Below are 22,051 nucleotides of genomic sequence, written 5' to 3' on the forward strand. Positions count from 1 at the left end.
CGTTCTCATGATCCCTCACTATCGTACACACATCGACTTTTAACCGTATTCAGTACAACGGGGGCGCAGTTATCAGACAAAAATAGCAGGGCGTGACTGCTGGATATATGTCTTCGAAGCGTGCTTACGTCATCGCCATCCAATTCTCTCAGCCAACTGTGAACGACGAGGAGGACACAGCCCGCGGGACCATGTGGGTGCACGGTTTCGATTTGGACAACAACGACGTCGTATATCTGCCGTCGAAATCACTTGACATATGGCGAAAGGCAAATTGTCAGCAATGGAGGAAGAGATTATGCGACACACACAGCGTCTATGGATCGTTCGGTACTCAGCAGCTCGTAAAATGTCACCGACGGAGGTATGTTCTGACGAAGAAGTTCAAAGAGGAAAACGTGCTCCGGTAACCATGCTGACAGTCAACGGCTATATTACATTTTTCGTAGGATCAACGGTTAAATACAATCTTGTCTCCAGGTAAAATTGAAACATATTTCATGGCGAAGTATGCAAGCGTGTTTGCAAATTTTGCAGTTTGCTCGCAAAAGCCCGTCCACGAATCGGCAACGTGTTCTGTGTATGATGTCACGGCCAGTTCGCCCCGGAAGCGGGCGGTAGCAGCTGCAGTTCACGCCTGTGGTTAATATATAATATTTTCGCTATTTGAACCGTTTTCAACTTCATATTTCACAGAGTGAATGCTTTAGTACAGGGGAACAAATTAAAAATGATCGCGGGCTTGTCAAATATCCTTTCATGGTCCCTTTAACGCCGCGGTCGTCATCTCAACTTTGGAAGTCGTCAACAGTACGAGGCCTTATGTACAAAACTGCGCGTTTTACTCCGAGTTTATCGGATAAATATAATTACCGTGGTTGAAAGACGTCCAAAACGTCGCACAGAAACAACAACACCGGTCACGGGCGCGGCCATCTCTAAGGTCACGACTGCGTTGACGTTTGCTGTGACGTGTGACTAGGACCTGCCTGCCCAGGATGCATTGCGTTCGCCCAGCACGCTTTCGTCTATGGAGCAATACATAGGATGCCACCCCTGTGAGCGCACTAAGAACCCCAACTACCCCAGGAACACGCACTAAGGAATTATTTAACAAGGAATAGCAAGCCGTCCTTTCTGACTGACTTTTCCTGTCGAAATAAATAGATCCCTCCCCCCCCCTCCCCCCGTGAGCGCGTCGCAGCAGGGTCACATCGTCGTCGTCGCCGCCACACTCCCCAGCGGGCTCAGGATGGAGTGACTCCAGAACGTTCATCCGGAAGAATGTTGCCTAATATTGATAATCGTTGCTGATAAGCTTATCCCAGGGAATACGAGAGTAGAACCTACCACAAATGTCACAGAAGCAAAGAAACGAGCGGGTGATGCCCCGGTCAAAGTGCCAATCGAAAGCAGTTTCCATCAATCATAATAATTTCATCACATTTATTTGCATCAGTTTCGCAAAATCATACGACATAAGAAGGGCATATGGTTTTCTATCACACAGACTGCAAATCTATACACAAATGTATGTACATATATTGCAAGCAGCAATGGTGAACTCAGAAGTAACCCTCACCGAGGGCGCGTACGCTCACCACTTGCTTGCATTTCATTCGGAATATTAATGACAATTCATAACTATTCATTAAACTAGGCATGTATGGCAGCCTACGGACAGTTAAACTAATCCTCTGTTGAACATTTGGAAAACAATAATAAATACGCGTTGCTGCAAGTCAATACTACACAGCGTAAAGCAAATAGAGCCCTTACAGTCTGTGTAAGACAATAATCTGGTAATATTCCCAATCATTTTCTCGCACCGCTTTGTAACTTTGCCAATCAAGATAATACAGAAGCCAATCCGTTAACGTTTGGAATGTTCAGTAGCAGTCGTAGTCCACCAAGTGTTTGCTCTCGGCTGCTAACTAATACTGTCAGGTTTTTGAAATTTTTTAACAACACACCTACGCTACTTTCACACACTACGAAGAGCTGCGAAATAACCGAATTTATCGAATCAAGGTCACACACGGATAACAGATTAGAGTATCAGGCCTGTTTTTGGCAGCTCACGATTGTGTGCTATGATAAATATTTATATTATTGAAACAGATAATCGAACCAATCAAGGTGTGACCGTTTTTACCAACATTATAAATGTCTAAAACATTTTCTAAGAGTTAATGAGAACGCCGGAAGATAGATTGGATTGGTTTAGATTAGATCGATACTACTGAAGACTACAAGGCTACGTGTTGCTGAGACAAGCAGAAAGGCATCAGTTATACTATAGGCAGGGTATTCCCAGAGAAATTAATTTGTAATCAAATTTGAAACAATTGGGAAACGTAACGTCAACGCTTGTTGTTTCGCTTAAGCACATTCCAGAGCTATAGTGATGCCCGATAGCTGAAGAAAATGGCGGAATAGGATATCCACACTGTGTTGGTCCAACAATTTTTCCTAATTGACAGAAATAAATACTGAACCTAGAAAATTTCGACGTGATTTCCGAGAACATCAGGTATCGTTGACGAAAGGTTGACGTCCGACGTCCCAGTGGTACCCTTGCATAGTGCGGGCGAAATGTGCTACTTTATATCTGGAAATACTCTACCTAGCATCACTGAAATATATGCTCAAATTTCCAACTATGTGGCAACTACCAAGGAAGAGCCAAAAACTTAAGATGAAAGGTTCTAACGTCTACAGTCTGAACTCTAAAGCGTATTATAGATGCCATTCCAAGAATTTTTCTTTTATTACAAGTGCTACTTTGTAAATCAACGGCACTGCGTGCGATATGTGTGATTAAAGAGTTCATTGTACCGCCAAATAATATTTCTACACAGTACAAAAACTTCTCACTTCCAGCTAAAAAACACAGTGAGTACAGGTGTCGTCGCCATGCCACACCAGAACAGCATGCTGTTAAGGGAACTATTATATCAACCAACCACAGCAAACTTTGTTAAATGTAATAAAACGAGAACTATAGTAGCTGATAATGGTGGATGACTCGTGTTCGGTTGGTTGGGGGGCATCACACATCGGCCCTGTTACACTTCGGAAAGCATGTACGTCGCGTACTGGCAGGCTTTGGCTCCGCTCGCGCTATTTGAGTCGTCGGAGGGGCAAAAGACGTGTGGAGTAAAGTCTACAGCACACATGAGCAAGAAAAAGCTATAAAGAATGTCAGGTTGAAGATCTCTGTACCATGGAAGAAATAAGGGGATATATTGTTCTGTCGAAGGTTTCTGGTGTTGACCCAGTGTTCTACATGACCGCCGGGAGTCGAACCCGGGTAACCTTACTCGACAATAAGGTGCTCCTCCTCACAGAACAACGTGCCTGCAGAAGCGACTGGGCCACGAGGCGTGACGGGAAGCTTAATTAAAAATACTGGTGATTAGGTACAAGTACATCAATATTTGCTGCGTGGAAACTGACATAACCTGGACAGCTGTACGTTCGTTCTAAAGGAAAAACGCAGAAATATCACGAAGCCACAGCGCCGTACAGGCATCTTTCACGAATAACAAACAGAAAACCAACGTCCAGGCTCGTGCAAGACGAGGACACGATGTGGTTCTGATGGTCGTCCTTCCCCCGTGGTTCGCTATAGAGCATGTTACAGATATCGTTGCATCAACAACTCCATGGAAATTACACTCCACGGCACCGGTTCTCTCACGTGTGTTGACATGTAGGCATTAAACCCCACGATTCTTCCACGGACTCCACAAGAAGCAGGGCTCGTCTTTTGACATGATGTCATGTCATATATCATTAGAAACGTTATACATATTACAGCACGTTGAAATTACGCACATAATGCAGCTCTGTCATAATAACTAAAAACATGGAATGAACCAAAAGTGAGAGTGTATCAGTGTACAGAAATTAATACATATACTTTGGGAACACTCGTAATGGCTTGTTTTTCACGAGATAGATTCAGAATAATTGCAATCTAGAGCAACAAATATAAAAATTGCAACCATAGTATCTGTTTCATCATAAATACACAGAAAATGTACGTATATACAATCGCGCATAAAATAAATATCAATTTTTTTCGCTACTTTTGCGACCGCTCGCGTCTTTAACATACAAACGAATGAATTGAACTGAATATAACGTGATTTTAGACTGCTCTAGGAATGTCCACTGTTCTGTCTTGTCTATTGCTTCTTGCTCAGAGACGGACCGAGAGGTTTAGTCGACTATCCGATGGGATACTGCACACTTGGTCCATGGTGTCAGTCGAGACAGACTGTAACTTGCTTAATCCCAAGTCGCTGCAAAGAATAATCGTAATCACTGTAGAGGACACAAGTAACTCGGGGGTACCTTCACAAGTACCTTCTAGATGACAGGCTTTCTGACAACGACTGTCCCGTTGTTCCAGAAAGTATTTCCTCCTTAACCCTCAAGATGGATCTCCTTAGTTCTAGGCTCGAAATAGGAGCCAAGCGAAGGGCTTCCTCGATGTCCCTCTGAGCTCCTTCTAGGTAACTGCGCATGGACGCACAGGTGAGCGAATGCTGTTCAGCAAGATGAGGACAAACTCACCCTCTGTCTTTGCAACATCTAGCCCTCACAAAATGGCCGTCATAGCTACTCGGACGCAGGTCTATAGCTTGACTAGCTGCCGCCATGGCAGCATCGAGTTCCTGAAAAAGAAAACATCATTTTAATGCGTATAATAGTGCAACGGCCGCTACGATAACGTCACGTACTTCCGTGACTTTGTCTAAACGTTGCTAAGTGTAAATCCGCGTACAGTGTGATCACGACAAATGTGATCACGAGTGACGCCACTGTGGTCTAGCCGTGGACTAATTTTGCCCATATGAGGGATCTTAATGTGCGCTGAAATCTCAGCACGCGGTGCTGTAAGAGAAAGCTCACTGCCAAGCGTAACTGAAAATAAATGCGTCCATCAGAAGCGTCTGACACCAGCCAACTCTCTTGCGAGCCTTTTGCTCGAAACCGACGTATTTCCATAGTTACACGTATTCTGTCGTGAAAGCTGGTAGTGGACTCGCGGAGACGAGCAAGCAGGAGAATTTCATCAGCTTGCGTGACGTTTCCGCGACGTTCTGTCAGGAAGGTGACGTGTTAGCGTGCTCTCGCACATCTATGTAGCACGCTAACACGTCACCTTCAAGTACACTACCTACGCTCGTTACACGAGCATGCTAGCACGTGACCTTCTCCTCGCGTATTCTTCGCAGCGGGACGCGGGGAATTTTGGGGCGGAAGCGATCGAAGCAAATCATTCGCGCAGTTGAGGTTAGGTCAAACGGCACTCCCCCGTGTCGTCACAACGTCGTCACACTGACGCCGCGCATACGTTTCTCCGCGCCGGAATTTCAAACCGTGTGCGTTGAAATTATGCTGGTAATAACTCTGCTCATAATAACCGCTCATTTAGGCGAAAAGTGAAGCAAGGATTCGGTAAATTAGGGGATGCACTGCCCGTGGAAACAAAAATGTACGGTGCTTGAAGAGCGAACATCCCTTTAACGTCCCTCATGGAGGACAACGCGTGTACGCAATTTGTCCAATGACACCACATTACTGACGTCCTCAGCCGGGTTCGAACACGCAACGTTGGAACCAGAGGTTACCACGTTACAAAATGTTTCCAAGTTGATAAATGTCATTATTATCCTACAATGGAAACAGGTACATACGGGAGGAGACTTCGTCTCAGCTGACAAAAGGCTGAAGAAAAGTCTTAGACATAACGGATATCGTACGTTTAGTTTTCGTTTGCATTTCGCCAGCCCCAAGAGCAGTTGGTGCTTCAGATGAAGAAAGCTGTTGCCATGCTCGTCGTTGTCTAACAAAGCAGACTGGAACTTCTTCAAGGCGTACTGGTATCGGTGTGTGGCTTCTTTTAAGTGACCTTTCTGCAATTTAGACCGGTATATTATACACTTGGACGTGTAATATACTTCAGTGCGAGAAGGAATAGGTCGGAGTACGTTATTACGTCAAACCCTTTTGTCAACAGCTGTAACAAAGGCGTAGTAGGATATGTACATACCCTGTATAAAAGAACTCCATCTTGATGAAGCTTATTTAACAGAAGGTACACTATGTCCGGCTTTTCAGCTGCCATTTCCCATGTTTGAGATCCTGATAGAAAACACAAGAATTTCGAGAATCAAACTGGCATAACAGCACTCTAGAACGAAATGAAAGCTACGCTGCAAACATACTGTAACTAGCGGGAAGGGAACATGCATCTACAACGTATAGAGCATGTTTCTCGGTTTCCTTCCATTTAAAAACAATGGAAAGTAACGCAATACTAGTGTCGCTGCAATCTACGATGATCACCAGATCCATAAAAGAAGTAGGAAGAAAAAGAATAACTGTTTTGCCGGTGTGTCGCTTTTGTCTTTTTTCTCTCGCATGGTGCATTTTCCCTTTTTTCTATTGCATGGAACGTGCCTGTAACGGAGAAACAGTCTGTCGCTACATGAATTTGCAGCAGAAATACTTTTGCCGCTACCAATTTAAACTATATATTGGGATTGCTGCTCTGCTTCCGAAGAATGTAGCGAATGCGGTAGCGGCGCCACTACAGTCGCTATGTAGTCGCTATGTACAGGTTCAGATACAAGTTTACGGATCACGCGAGCGGCGTACTTTTTCTTCAGCACGACTTCCTAGGGTGAACGAGTGTGCTCGTCACATGCGTCGCATTTGCGAGCACGTTCAAGCCATACGTCAACCGCTGCAGCAATAAGCTACCAGCGCACTATTCCACCCCTCTGCACGCGTGAACGGGCCCGCTTTCTCCCGCGCTAGTTTGTCGCGCTGAAGAAAAGATTCACTGTACTCTTTGGCGCACTGCTAAACGCGTAGGAGATGCGACGGGTTGCAGCAGACGAAGGACAGTGCCTGCGATGAGGCCGTACATGATTTGCGTGCGGTGCAACGGCAAACCCATGGCTGCCATGGGTCTCGTGCAGAAACAGGGGTGTCGTCTGTCAGCTCGTTCAATTCCTGTCAAAGTCCCTGTACTCTTTGGTGTGCGTTTCTGAACATCTGGACGATTGTAATGTCGGCACGCTTTGTCACACGTCGCGCTTCCTGGCATTATCGGCCGCACGCTGCTTACGTTCCGGCCATCGTGTCTGCATCTCCCGTAGCGATGGCGGCACATCTGCGAACTTTATACTTGCGCGAATGCTCCGCAGCACACCGTCCAACCTGTCCTGTGCCCATCCTGTCCACCGCCCACCCGCGGCATCCGTATTGCAGGACGACGCGGTCGACATCATGCGAGACGCGCTGTGAAAACTGTTGAAGTCACTGAATTTTTTTTCTCCAAAGAGTAGCAAGTCAAATATTGGCTGACCTCTCTCATCGCTTAAAAAGAAGAAGAAGACACTGAGCGATGGTGGTGAAAGGGATCGCCGTTGTCGGCCTCACAGAGGTGGGCAACGTCACGACTGACGTCCTGGGAGAATGTGCGTCCTGGGCCGACTTCTAAGGGAACTATGCCGACATATGTCTTAAAGCCGCCTGAGGAAAACCCGGGAAATACCCCAGACAGCACAGCCGGCACCGGGATTCAAACGGTGTGACATGGCCAGCAACCTAACCACTGAGCCACGCGAGCTGGTAAGGGCACTGAGCGAGCGAGCGCGCCCGCCGGTTTCTTCTCAGCTGGAGCTGGCGCGATGTAAGGGGGGGAGACGTTGCGTCACGAGAGTGAGAGGGTCCCTCTCGGATGTGCCTCCTTCTCAAACTGACGCGACGCGGGTTGACCGAGGCTTCAAAAGTGCGCTAAAGGGACGGTCGCATCCGGAAACCCATCAATGAAACCGATGCCACTATGTTTGGCGTCGGTCGACAATCTACTCAGCTAAAGTACTTAGATATTAAATAAACGATTTTTAAAGATCAGCGCTGCTGCCGCAGCTGCAGAAGCTCCTGCGGCGTGACATCACTCCCTAACCGGATGAGTAAGAGGGCGGCGTTCAGAGGAGAAATGTGCCGTTCAGATGCCCGCACGGCCGCACTGGTTCTTAGGGAGCCATTTTTTCTCGTTTTTCTACAGAGAGAATTCCGGCATACTCTCAGCATTCGGCGTCTGCTCTTGTCATCTAGTCCATCCAATAACAGTCAATCTAGGCCACTATTTCGCGTGGGATTTTCGATACCGTGGTCAGTGGTTCACGAGGAATAAAATTACACTATAGTTTCGAAATTGACTGGAACGGATGAGACCGTCCCTTTAAAGAAACGCAACCGCATTTAAAAGTATACTGCTCGCGTGTTCCGTAAACCTTTGTCCAAATCTGTACAACATTAAGCAAAATGTGTGTACAGGTGTCGGTCGCGCGGTTGAATGGCCGAAGTCACACATTATCAGAGAATCTCACGCAATGCAGTTCTCTTAGGCAGCAGGGTATTTTGAATAGACACCTCCCTAAAAATGTCTCAGGAAGATTATTGTGTGCTGAATGACAGTGTGCTGCAAGTGCTTCTGTCACGGTTTTGTGAGCTCGGTATTGCAAGTCAAACTTGGTTAACAGAAGGCTTGATCTAACAGAATGTACCGCGCATTGTATCACACGACCCTCACCTGTCAGTACTGATATGCCATTCCTGCCCAAAATACTACACACCTATTTTTGCTCCTGTTTGTAAGAAGCAGTTGATGACACCGAGATTTCCCGACGCAATTGCCTTATCGAGGGCCCTCTTGCCAGTGATGTCCACGTGCTCAATTTCAGCGCCATGCTTCAAGAGCAGCTCGACCTGGAAGTACGACGTCAGAGCTGTAGCATACTATGAAATGCATCCAAAGAGAGCGACAGAAATGATGTCTGCCCAAAATCGAATTCACTACATGCATACTTCTCTTACCACATCTGCATTGCCTTCAAGGGCTGCAAAGTCGAGTGGAGTTCTTCCTTGTTTGTCACTGTGGTTGATATTTGCATCGTGCGTTAGGAGGCACTGTGCTGCCTGCAGCTGACCTCTGCGACACGCCCAACTCAGAGCAGAAAGCCCTTCGTTGTCTTTGGCTACCACATTAGCTCCTGCAAAACGAAAAATAGGAAAGTGTTCAGACTGTAGTTTGTATGGCACAGCAAACATAATCAGGGATATAACATTAACTTTGACGTCAGAATGCTACTACATTGGAACACATATGCGTTTCAAGCGAGTGCTACGAAAGTTCAATTTTGTCGATAGGTGCACTATTGTTGCTGCCAGCTGGATGCACCTGATGCGTGCTTCTACTATGGTATCCACAACTGAAGAGCTGAGTCCCAAAATTGACTTCCGTATTCCCAACCAAACCTGAGGGCTCACTATGTAAGCACAAGCCCTGAGGGAGGAGAATTTCGTTTCCCAAAGCGCCCGTATCTGCAAGGGCGCCCCAAGGGCGCGCGCCAGCCAAGTGAGCTCCCTGTACGCTTCCTGAGGGACGCTCGCCTCGAAACAAACATGGAGGACATGTGCGATTTCATGCATGGATCGCGTCCATACATAAAGAGACGATGACGAGATGGGTACAAATCATATCCGAAGTACCCAACAGTTGTACAACATCGGAACACAATATTGACATGAAGTTCGCAAGCCAAACGCAAGCAGAACAGGCGATACCAATGTAGCAGACGATAGCCGCCAGAAGCGGAAATAAAGCGGGGACCTGCGCATGCGCTTCTGCCTCATTTTACGAGGAATCGGGCCGAATCCCCTTGGAGCCCCCCGACCCCCCCAGCCCTTCGCTGAGGGCGCGCACGTTTACGTTCGAGAAACGTATGCTCCCCTCAGGGGATGTTCGTCTTCAAGGAACCCTGGGCTACGGGCGCCCTGAGGGCGAAGTTGCGGATGGTTTGGGAATACGGCCCTGGTCAGTACAGAGTCAAAGTTACCTTTTGCTAGCAAGAGTTCAAGAACACCGATGTGTCCTTCAGCGGCTGCCAACATAAGAGCGGTTCTTCCATGACTCTCTGTTTGCTCCAGAACCTTCGCGTGGCACAGGAGAAGCTCGGTCACAGCCCAATGGCCCTCCGCAACGGCACAGCAGAGCGGAGGCTCTCCGTTGTTGTTTTTTACTAACAAGGACGCTCCTCTACTCATCAGAAGTGTACACAGGTCTTTGTGTCCTGCAAGGCTCGCTGCTGTCAAGGCGGTGTGCCCACTGAAGTCATCCTGTTTGTTGACTTGCACTTCGATCATGTCCAATAGAAAATCACAGACCTATTAGGAGAAAGAAAAAGAACATAGCACCATGCGTCAGTGGAATACTTCGTTTTCAATGAGCCCATTTGATGAGATGAGGTTATTCTTTTCCCAGGTGTGCTTCCAGTTAAGGCACAAAAGCAACATTTAGTGAGAACTTAAATGCGTCCATAGAAACTAACGGGTGGTTGACCAGGGTTCGCTGATGCTTCCTCAATGCGAACAAGAAGCAAGTCGTTACAAGATGCTGAAAGTCCATCAGCAAACAATATCCATAACGAAAACCAGAGACTAGGGGATATCAACAATATATCAAACGATGTTCGTTTCGGATGTGACTTTCACCTTTCAACAATGTAGAATATAGTTTACAGTGTGTAGTCATATGGTTCTTTGCGGGGTACAACCTGCATTTCTTGACCACGAATAACCTGTAAGTTTGAGAACTGTTATATTGCAGAATGAGGCATTTGTGACAAATTGCCGGCAGCTCTGATCAATGCTTGATAAAATTCGTATATAGAGAATACTTTCTGTCGCGTTAAAAAAATACATTTTCACGTTTTGTATGCTATCGTATGACATATCTATTGTAATCTATGTCTATGTCCATATGACCATCAATGCATCTCGCGCTAGCTTCACGGCATTCCTGCCGGTCGCATGCTTCGTCCTTTTCGTCGCATCAGCGCTGGTTAGAGTGCGTGGCAAGAGCGGCATATACACCTTTAAACGTTTATTTGACGTTTTTAACGCACACTGCAATAGTCGCACACTGCACGATGCCACCACGATCACTGTAAGAACTGCTACCGGGATTCGTCATGGACGGTGGGAAAGGCAGACTTTTTTTATTGATTCCATGTTTGCCGCGAAGAAACTGTGCTGTGAGTGGCGTACAGACGTGGACAGATGGATAGAGGACAGTAGGAATGAGCGGGGAATAGGTTGGTTAGTCGCGTCCTAGTGCTTAGCTCAGTGTCCTGGACCGACCTCAGGGGGAACTGTGCCGACATTCGTCTGGAAAATCTGCCGGAAAACCTTGGCTTCGGAGAACGACCTTGGCTACCACCAACGAGTGGACGGCATGTCGCACGTGGCATGTGGCACGGCCATGTCACTGATGAAAAGGAGACTGACGGTGAAGCTGCGGTGGCGTAACCGTCACGTTCTCTTGAAGGGTATGTTTGGATGACGAGGTGGCGGCGTTACGGACGGCACATCTAACGGAGCACTCCCCGATGGATTTTCAGCGAGAAAGAACTGTTTTGACGGTCACTAACGTCTGCACCAGTACTCACACTTTAAAAGCACATCAGGAGCGCGTTAACGTATACCGCACGTAATATGTTCCCGAGTTTATGTGTTATGTATTTGTAGAGCCACTTTACTTACTTTGATATGGCCAGACATTGAAGCTGCAATGAGAGCCTGTTGGGCAGCGCTCCTCAGTCCCAGGGCGACACCAAAGTCATCGGGCCAGTTACAACCCACGAGGTGGGAGACGACCTTAATATGGCCACTCTGCGCTGCATATGCTAGGGCTGACTGACCCTTACTGTCCACGTGGTCAATCTAGAGGAGTAAGGTTAGAGTATAAATTGTAAGGTCGTTCAGAAATTTAGCAGGTTATATTTACCCGTGCTCCGCAAGCTAACAATTGCTTAACGATGTCTAGATGTCCTCGCTCACTAGCCATACAGAGAGCCGTGCATCCAATGTCCGATGCTGCGTTAACGTCAGCTCCGAAATCCAGGAGGGACGTTACCATGTCTGCAAAGCCCTCGTGAGCTGCTACCATAAGAATGGGCGCACGGTTGAGACAGGGGGTTCGAGCATTTGGGTCGGCTTGAGACAGGAGCAACAGACGGCTGACCTAAAGGAATTTATGACTAATATCAGCACGGTGCACTGAAGGAAGTCACTGAAAAGGTTAGCCAGCTGTGGGACTCGAACCAATATCTTCTGGATTACCGGTCCAGGGCTCTACCCTTGGAAGAGACTCGGGAGGCGTGCTAGCTTAGCTCAATTGGTAGAGCCCTGGACCGGTATTCCAGAAGATTTGGGTTCGAGTCCTGCAGCCTGGTTAACCTTTCCAGTGACTTCCTTCTTTCATACTCCATCGCACATGGCATAAATATAAAGCAAAATTTGACAGTTGCCTTCACATTCGGGCTGTACGTGTTGGGAAGACAAGCCAGTGCTGCAGACACGTTATCGGTGCTGTGGAAGACCCACAGTGCCTGAAGATCTCTTGGTTTGCAGGCAGATGTCAAGCCTTTTCCCATGTTCTTATAGATGTGAGCCTTGAGAATATGATGGCCTAGCGCGAGAAGCTGCTCCGGGTCAAGCGGAGATTCGATGCGGGACATCCGGAATGCTATGGAAGCATGCCCTGATCTGAAATAAGATATGGCCATTAGACCTCTGACATGAGGCCATCGGGTGTCACACTTCCAGCTATCGCTATCAAGCGATCAGGAAAACATACCGAATATCACAGAGGAACTTAGTACTCTCATTTTCCTCCCTTCTGAGTAGCCATTCCCTCAATGATGGATGAGCCAACATCAACGTGTTGTCCTGCCTTGGAATGAGAAATTGAGCACCAGTCAAGACGTTTAATCTCTGCTGGAACTCCGGCCACGTTATTGGATCGCAAACAAGCCCGGCATTCACGCTGTGGTACAACTCATGAGGCTGAAGGGGTGTCAAAGTCGCCATGCATACTTGAAGGATGCTTTGGACCTGCAAATGTTTTCAATAGCGTTTTAGTTTCGAAAATGTCGCTGTAATAGACGTTCTCACTGTATACTTCGCATGGTTCGCATAGTGGTAGCATTAATTTCGCAGGCAGAATAATTAAAGGGGCAAGCTTACTCTTTCGTACGACCTCGTGGTTGTGAACTTGAGGTTGAAACTGAGCAGGTACACTTGATTCAGGCTGACCGGGAGAACCTTGTAACTGCTGCTCTTGACCACCAGATGGCCCTTCTCTATCAAATCCAATGTGAGCTTCATGTACAGAAAGCAGCCTTTACTTAGGTTCGCCAGATGACTTGAAAACCTGTGAAGGTGACGCATGTTAGGAAACAGGAGATATTAAGCAACGCTACACGCGACATTACCTCGTATATGTCGATCCCTCCTGTTTTCCGTTGTTGATTGTGATATTGGCGCGTATTGCTGGACTGGAATCAATGCGGAGCAGGGCATAACCAATGAGATCTCTCATCAAGTGATCGTTCGTTGAAATTCGGTCGAGGGAAACTTCGTGGAAAGGAAGAAGGCGTGTGATGTCTTGGAACGCAGTCCTCACCGTCACGACCATCTACATGAACACAGAGATGACGAATTAGTTTGTGTTGCGTATGTACGGACGCAAATCATACTTTTTTGTTGATACAACAAGAAAAACAAGCTATGCTCTCGTCAAAATGTGGTGTCATCACTGGAGGCTTCATTTGAATACAATAATTGTGGCACGAGACTTTGCCCCCGCGCTATTGGATGTTGTTCTACGATGGGCGGAAACGCAACATGTGAGAAACGTGGTGTGCATTGCGATGAGCAAGAGAGCTCATGCTGCGAGATTCCCTTTTTATTTGCACCTGCTTTATACAAAGAACCTGCGCGAGAGTATGCTGCAGCTCTGCCCCTCTGTAAATGTGCGTGTGTTTAGCTCCGCCCATCGCAAACACAGGTTGATACACAAGTTTGCTGTGAAAAAAAAAAAAAAAAAAAAAAAACCAGGAACTGACGTCGCGAAATATTTTCAAATAATTAATTAATAATTAAATAATTTCAAAATACCGAAAACGAACAAAATAAACGAAGACAATGAACATTGAGCTTCCGTTTTATGGCGGCATCATATGCGCCTGTAATCAAGGAAACTGAGTGCCCTTTTTTTAAATTCCGTGTTAGCGCCACGAGGCAACTGTGGCTATGAGCGGCGTACAGACGTGGATAGATGGAGAGAGGACAGCAGGAAGGAGTGGGGGACACGGGGGTTAGTACGCGTCCTGTGCCGACTTCAGAGGGAACTGTGCCGACATGCGTCTGGGAAGTCTTCGGAAAACCCAGGGAAAACCTCAGACAGCAGAGCCGGTGCCGGGATTCGAACCCGTCTCACCTCCTACCCTCGGCGTGGAAAGCGATCATCCTAACCACTATGCCACGGGAGCTGGTAATTGAGTTCCGTTGATAAAGTGCCAGGCTAAAGTGCAGAAACAGTTTTGACGCCCCCCCTCCCACCCCACCCTCTATTGTGCGTGTTTCAGACGTCACAGAACCTGTCAGCAGATTGATACGGATATCATCGTACACTTACCTTTAGCCAGGATGGGAACCTCGTGATATGCTTAGCCAGGAACGAAGTGATCGTGTCTCCGTAGTCAGGACGATGGAGCTCCGATTCGTTGAGCGCGTCCACGACAAGTAGACAACTGGTGTTCGGAATGCGGCCGGTTTGCCTAAGAGTCTGGAGGGGCTCAAGTATCCCTTTAACCAGAGCATTGTGGGGATTTTCGTGGCAAGCACGAGGGCTCAGCATATCCTGGTACCTGCAGAGGCACCGACAACATTGACATGTCTCAATTCTAATTTTGACCTTTTATGATCAATAGCAAAATAGAAAAGCGCATAAGCGTGAGCAAGAAATAAATGATGAAGCTTTGAAAATATGAAGGGACGATGCAAAAACTCGGTGAAAGTTTCTCTCCTTCACAGCAGTAGTAGAATGAGACTCTACAGAAGTCAAGTACAATTAGACTCTATATAGAACCATGCGCAACGCTGTGTAACATTCAACGTACATGCTGTATAGTGACCGGAACAGAACTGCGCGCGAGGCGCCCGTACGCACGTATGTGGCGGCACGTGCAGCAAAGGGCCATGAAAGGCTTCTGCGGTACACGTCGCGGTACACGGTACGACCATGACGTTGCGACCCCGGCAGCAGGGGAAGCACGTTTGCCACTCCACCTAGAGAAGAAGCCTGATTGCTTAAACGACGTGACTAAAAAATTAAGGTTCTGTGGAGACAAGCCGACACCAGCTGCATGGGCAGGCACTGATAGCCACTGAAGGCTTGTGTTCGAAATCGTCTGCAGCGATTTAGTCGACATCCTCACTTTTTGTATCTTCGTGCAAGCAGTTTTGCATTAAGTAAGCATTGTATCCTGGTGGCATTGGCAGCGGGTCTTATTTCACATGTGGAATAGAGTAGCGGCTTCAATGCCGTACTCAACATTTGCAAAGCCTTACTGCAGCATCTCTTTATAATTCTTTTAAAGCGACTATATTGGAACTAAGACGGAACAGAATAGGAACCTGCGCGTTGGGCCTAAAAAATGTATCATGACGAAATACCTCGACAAAAAGCGACAATATATAAAGAACTGTTCTGAGTTTTTGAAATATTTCATGTCGCACTTAACCTTCTTACGACCGTCATGTTACTCGCCGTCGCCGCATGCTCCTGGCATTTTACGATCCTGGTTTACGAGTGAGCACATCAAACATATCGGGTATATGTCAGTTAGCTCTTACATTGTTTCACGCAGAAGAAGATCGCGATACGCAACCAGCTGGGGAGCCTGACATAGTTGTGCAGCGATACTATGAACAAATTCGGGCACATGGCAGGTGGCGCTGTTATCGGCCTGGCAGAAGTGGTAGCCCACTACATGACCGCCTAGTAGACGTGCCACTTCTTGGTTGACGGAGGCTCGGGTTTGGTAGATGGAGGAGGAGTTGCTGCTACTCAAGGTCATACGGCTCGTGTCCCCGTAGTGAAGCCCTATCGAAAAATGCGAAGTATTAGTAGCTCTTCAGTGGTTCTTTAAGTTCTCTAAGGAAATCTAAATGCTCAGGAAGCAATCTCACACTAACCGATGGTGCTGTACGTGACATCTTCTCGTTTACGGCCAAATACACTGTAGTCAACCAATTGGAGAATCGTAGCTGTTTTTCCGGACCCAGGGCATCCCACTAACACTACACCTCGATTGCAATCTTTTCGCAATTCCTTGAAAAATGGAGATATAGAAGACATTAGCTACAGGCTACCGTCAATATCTGTAGAATTTGGAAATGACACTGACTTGTTCGATTTCGTTGAAAAGCCACTGCCTGCCGACAAATACGGGATCAACTTCTGCCTGAGGGACTTCAAAGAACAGAGGCTTCAAAGCAGGTTGAGGTGCAATTTTATACTGTACATGACCACCTGTAACACGCAGACAGTTTCATGAATGAATGGATATATATATTGAAGTATAAACTAAAAACAGCACAGCACAATAAGCACAGTACCAAGGTACAGAGGTATGTACATGAATATGTGAAATGTCATTCTTACCTCTTCCATGACCAAGGGTATTCGTTTTGTCCGAGTAATTAATTAATGTACCCCGTCTGTTGTTGGGTACACTATTATTTCCTGCAAAAGAGCATGATACATTCCAATGAAAATAAGCCTGTGAATGTTGACAGCAAGTGTAGACAGTAAGCTCGAGACGCACTGAGCTATTTACGGCTGCTGAATACTTACTCTGCTGAAAAGGCATTCGGCGAGAAGGAGATGGCGAAGAACTAGTGCTCATTAAAGAAGCCACACTGTCGGAGCTCTGTTCTCTACTGGAACCTCTCATAATACTCATGGCTTCCGCCTCGGAGGAACCTGTAATGCAGAGTAATACAACAATATAATGTTAACCACACGTAGACTAGAGGGGGACGCACCGGTGAGCGTAGATATTGGGCTGGTGTTGGTCGAGCCAGCCATGTTGAGATCACTGTTGGCCAACGAAGATACACTGGCGAAAGATCCTCCACTGTGGCTACTGTGGTTGCCAGTGTTGGGGGCTTCGTTGTACACCGGAGTTCCATCGCCCAGCAGCAGAAGGCCCAGGCGTGTGGTGTACAGGTGTTCAGTTGGAGCCGCAGGGGCATTGCCTAAGGGTGGATGGTGTGGCGAAGGCTCGTCTTCTGCACCACAGAAACCGACCAAAGAGTTAATCTTCCCTTCGAATGCACGAGACGATAGCAGGTGGGTGAAGAAGACAGTTATGTGTTTTACTTTCTTTGTTTTCTTTTTTGTCACTCGATGTGCTGCCATCCAACGGCTGTCTGTATGTGTTGCAGCGCGCATGCGGACTTGGAGGTTCCTTTAAAGGGGTTGCGACACTTCGTCTCAAGTTATTCCGGATAAATGTAAAATGCAATTATTTGCGATCATGTGATCCTGCATTACAAGTTTTACCGCAACGGGGAGGTTAGACGCGTATAAAACCGGCGCCAGGAAAACCGAAACTGATGCGCCTCTGACGCCACGGCAGGAGTCTCTTCCAATGAGGAAGCGCGGGAGAGGTCACGTGCTTACTACTAACGGGTATCGGCCGAGCACTGATGTCAGAGCTTCGAGCACGTGTGGGTTTACATCTCGCTAAGTACGACACGTATAAAAATAATTCTTTTTGACGTGAAAACGTCTGAACGTTCGGTTTGGTCGCCGGGTCAAAATTTACGGTGCAACGAAATTATGCAGAATTTCATGACGCGGTAGCCCGGTTAATAATATACCGATAGCAACCAACCGGATAAATTTAGATAGCTTACATGTGTAGGATTCTAGCTAACAAGGTAATTGCGGCGGCTGACGCAATCTCTGGGTGTAGCGTGCATGTGCGAGAGACACGGAAATATAGGGGTACGCGTACCTTGCGAGCAGCCTATTTCGCGAACGCGTGAAGCTAGGACGCCGGTCAAGGTGTTATTGGAAAGCGCTTGTGAGGTTCTACCTGGACATTAAGCGATATCGGCTTCAATGATAATAACCAAAATCTTATAAATTTGCAAAGTTCAAATACCAAAAGGTTTCCAGAATGTCGGCATATATGAAACTAAAATACGAATGAAACGGCAACCAGAAGAAAGGGCGCCTCGAGAGCAACACAGAACGCCCCCAAAGTCCAGCATCGAGCGATCGAAAGAGCTACGGGAGCACTGAAGAAGATTAGTGGCGGAGGCAAATTCGACTGTGGGCAAAGCGAGCCCTCACCCTCTTGAATAAAAAAAAAAGAGAAAAAAACGTGTATTGCATTCACTAAAATCCCGCAAAGGAATGAGGCATCGTGACATTTTCATGTAAAAGACTACGGCTCGGACACGACTGAGCCCGCCCCAATTTTTTTCTCAATACTCTAATGTGTAATACAATGTGTGCATGATGTAATGAACCACACCTACGAAGAGTCCCAAGAAGGCCGAAACAGCTGTCCAGTGCTGGTGTGGTGACGTTTGGGACTTGTAAACACATATCTACGAAAGTGACACAACCCCTTCAATGTCCAGCTTTTTTAAGTGGACAACGACGTAATTTCTGGAGTTAATTTAGCCATCACCTTCACTTGTGACCTAGCTCCATGAACAGAATTATACAGAATAAAAATTTGCAAAAAAAAAAGCACGAAGGGAGTTCGTGATTCCAATAACCCTGAGGTCATGACCTCTTGATACAAAGGGAACTAACGAATATCCCGCGGTATGATACTCATTAGATGACTACTTGGCTGTGTCGTGGCTACGGTCGTGACGCTGCCCACATGAATGGGGTCTCGTTACAACCACCACAACAACAACATAGATGAATGGATGATGATGATGTGAACATTGTGAAAGTTTGCAATATTCGGAACTCGGCAGTATAAATTGTCTCTAGTATATGCGGTCAAACTTTCCACCGCGGTCTTTAAATTCGTATACGTACAGGGCGTCTTTATAAAAAAGAAAAAAAAAGCTATGAGAGTAGCATAGATGTCGTTTTTGCAGTGATTATTGGGGTTGTTCTTGTTGTTTTCCTTACCAGTGCCAACCAACGAACCAAATTTCGTTTGAAGAAGTGTAATACACACACAAGCACTGTAGCATCGTCAAAGTGCGAGAAATGGTTCCATATGATCATAAGTCTACAAGGTTAGTGTCCCCTGGCGTGCAGAAAGAACTTCAGTGTAGTCAGTAATGTGGAGAGATCATGCCAGCGTACGCTGCTGAGGGGCTTCCTTCGGCGAAGAATATAGAAGTTACAGCCAAGGCATGCATTGTTTCGATGAATATGAAACGCAGGCAAACTCATTGCGGCAATTATCGGTATGGCCGCACACGCGACAAGAAGCGCGCGTCGTCCCGCCGGCGTTCCTCTGCCTATAGTGTCTAGTGCCTGTAACAGGACTTTTTAAGTTGGACACTGTCTTCATGTACCGGTACTTCAGCTCACATCAAGTGGGCAGTTCGTATCGAATACCACTGGGCTGCTACACAAATGCGTGACATCTGGAGACCTCACTGAGTCTGTCCGTCAAATACGCACGCGACAGGCGAGCTTTAATGGCTCACGTGCTCTGCGGGTATGGCACAGACATAGATCCATGACTGGTCTCAAAGTCTCCTGGACTCTTGGAGAGTTTCTTTTTACTTGTGTCTTATGTGTAATAACCGCATGCTCTTTTTCATGTTACATGTGTTTGCGTCACTTATCGCATGCCAAACACTATTGACTCATAGATCGGCACCCCTTGACGCGGTACAAATAATAGCGGTTGTAAGACTGCTACTAAAAATCAAATATCATTTCAGGCATGGACGGTGTGAAGATCTGAGCCGGCAGATTATTATTCCTGGTGTTCCACGGAACATGACAATTCGTCCCGAGAAATGTAAAACGCGAGACCCTATATGAACTACTTCTTAAACTGGTTGGGATGAGCCCATCATTCCTCGAGCACAAAGTTTTTTTTCATGCAGGGCAAGTCTCGACATGCCAGGCGCATTCCGTGAAATGAGAGGATCCTAGTCATCACCTACGGGCATGCTCTCGTCGGAATGAAATGCACACAACTTAAAGGAGCCATATTTACCCATGGTCCACAGCGATTTTATTTTGCGAACCATATTCATTGGCCAGTGTTGAACCTTTGCCAGGTCTGTTGAGACAAAGGAATAAGAGAACATGCCTGTGACATAGTTCAGCTCTTGAGAACTTGTAACAACTTGCGGATGCCTGCTAACCATGGTGACATAAGTCTTACGCGCCCTCAACCAAGAAAAACAAACAGAAACATAGCCCATTTTGACGTAGACTGTTCTAGAGCTGAGTAATACCATACCGCGCATGATACGTACCGATGAACGTAGCATGACTGTCCACACTAACAGTGGAAGGTCGCACTGTTTTCCTTTCCTTCCATGAAACATGGCTAGCCCTTGGACTGGCCACGCCTGGAATAACCGGCGAACCTATTCAGGGATTTAAAAAAAAATCGAAAAATTTAAGCACCACGGATATCTCTGAACACAGACCGGCTTACCTATGCACTGTGGGCTTCTTGTCTGCATAAACGTAGTGAAATGACCATTGGTCTTCAGTCGAGTCCTGGCAGAATTGTTGGACATTTTCGCAGCTAACAAAAAATAAGATGCACGAAAACTAAATGAATGTTCCAACACAGGAGGGCAAGAAACACTCACCTTCTGCGGCGCACAAGGAACAACCTGCGCCGTCCGAGTTGAGCATGCAGTAGTAGCATCGTTCGTGGCCACACTCCTCGATGATCCGTCGTCTCTTTCCTTTGTCGAAAGGCACCTGGCACGTCGGGCAGCGCGTGGCGGGGGGGCCCACCACCAGTTCGTCCATCATCTTGCGGACAGTGCGGGGATCTTAACGAAGAGAAGGGGAAAAACTTATTAGTGACTGTAGTAGGATTTTAAAGGGGCAACGGGGTGAAATTTAACATGGCTCGAAGCCCCACGTCATTCATCAAGCTGTTTATCACGAGCAACCATGCTCAATATTTTCGCCGTGCGGTACATCGTCACTGCGCAATCAAATTTACAAAACCGAGAGAAGGACCTGCTTGGGAAGTAGCCGTAAGCTCTCACTGGCCACCGAAAATTTGTCTGCTACTGCTACGGCCACTCCGTTTACATCACAAGTCACCTGATTGGTCCTCCCATGGGAACTGCGAACGTCACGAACTGACGTCCTCTTCCCTCGTTCACTTACAGGTTCCTTTAAGGAGTGGATCCCTCGCTTTCTAGGGGGTGCACAGAGCAGGCGCCTTTCGCGCGTGCCACAGGAAGGATGCGCTACTCGTTTCTAGAGTCACTAAATAAGCTACGCTTCAGAGTATCGTCACGGAGGCAAAAGGGCGAGTTCGAGCCGCCATGTTGTTTCCGTTGACCTCCAGGGGGTCTCTACTTTGGCACTAGAAATAGACGAAGATGAAGTTCGCCAGTGGAAGAAGACAACACTTCGAAGAGCACTCTATGGATGGCGCTGGATGTCAAACGGGAACAACATGGCGCCCTTTTGCCTCAGTGTCGATACTCGGAAGCGTAGCTTATTTGGTGACTCTAGTCATTTCATACCTGCACAAAAGTTAATGCTGTTTGTTCGACAACACCGCAACCGTAAAAGAAAAAGAAGAAGAAGAAGTGAAAACTATAAATGAGCCGAAAAAAATTCATGCAGGAATATTTCCCTGCTCCTTTCAGAGCTTTACTACTGTTGATAACTCTATTATGTCCCGTTAGAAACAAATGTGTGGAGGACGTAAATGGAAAAACATTGTCGCGGTTTCACAGCTTTTTGCATCGTGCCGTGATGCTCTCTTTAGAACATCGTCCCTTTCTGGGTGCTTAAGTATGCAACTTTCTTTATTCAAGTTTATCGTGTACTACAGGTTATCACCCAAATTACAGAAGACGACAGCTTAATAAGCAGGAAGAAAAAGCCCAGCCTGAACAAGCA

The 22,051-nt window shown here is 46.9% G+C and overlaps 1 protein-coding gene across 5 annotated transcripts in view; it reads right to left on the minus strand.

Annotated features, from left to right (window-relative positions):
* Positions 1-1,431: 1,431 nt before the first annotated feature.
* Positions 1,432-22,051, minus strand: part of LOC135386023 (protein TANC2-like) — a 127,001-nt gene continuing 106,381 nt past the window's right edge. For 3 of the 5 annotated variants that reach the window (XM_064615732.1, XM_064615736.1, XM_064615735.1), the window contains 25 exons: positions 20,770-20,958; positions 20,610-20,702; positions 20,425-20,538; positions 20,160-20,225; positions 16,987-17,232; positions 16,796-16,924; positions 16,604-16,684; positions 16,347-16,471; positions 16,135-16,270; positions 15,793-16,042; positions 14,573-14,804; positions 13,368-13,570; positions 13,120-13,306; positions 12,731-12,987; positions 12,402-12,639; positions 11,879-12,115; positions 11,635-11,814; positions 9,930-10,257; positions 8,908-9,083; positions 8,667-8,799; positions 6,068-6,159; positions 5,778-5,930; positions 4,585-4,685; positions 4,375-4,527; positions 1,432-4,310 (listed from right to left, as the gene is read on the minus strand). In XM_064615732.1, the coding sequence (XP_064471802.1) occupies positions 4,208-4,310; positions 4,375-4,527; positions 4,585-4,685; positions 5,778-5,930; positions 6,068-6,159; positions 8,667-8,799; positions 8,908-9,083; positions 9,930-10,257; positions 11,635-11,814; positions 11,879-12,115; positions 12,402-12,639; positions 12,731-12,987; positions 13,120-13,306; positions 13,368-13,570; positions 14,573-14,804; positions 15,793-16,042; positions 16,135-16,270; positions 16,347-16,471; positions 16,604-16,684; positions 16,796-16,924; positions 16,987-17,232; positions 20,160-20,225; positions 20,425-20,538; positions 20,610-20,702; positions 20,770-20,958 (4,202 nt within the window). In that variant the 3' untranslated portion in view covers positions 1,432-4,207. The remainder of the gene's footprint in view (positions 4,311-4,374; positions 4,528-4,584; positions 4,686-5,777; positions 5,931-6,067; positions 6,160-8,666; positions 8,800-8,907; positions 9,084-9,929; positions 10,258-11,634; positions 11,815-11,878; positions 12,116-12,401; positions 12,640-12,730; positions 12,988-13,119; positions 13,307-13,367; positions 13,571-14,572; positions 14,805-15,792; positions 16,043-16,134; positions 16,271-16,346; positions 16,472-16,603; positions 16,685-16,795; positions 16,925-16,986; positions 17,233-20,159; positions 20,226-20,424; positions 20,539-20,609; positions 20,703-20,769; positions 20,959-22,051) is intronic. The other 2 variants (XM_064615733.1, XM_064615734.1) reach the window with 2 other exon arrangements.

This window comes from Ornithodoros turicata, chromosome 2, assembly GCF_037126465.1.
Source record: "Ornithodoros turicata isolate Travis chromosome 2, ASM3712646v1, whole genome shotgun sequence".
Lineage (NCBI taxonomy): Eukaryota > Metazoa > Arthropoda > Arachnida > Ixodida > Argasidae > Ornithodoros > Ornithodoros turicata.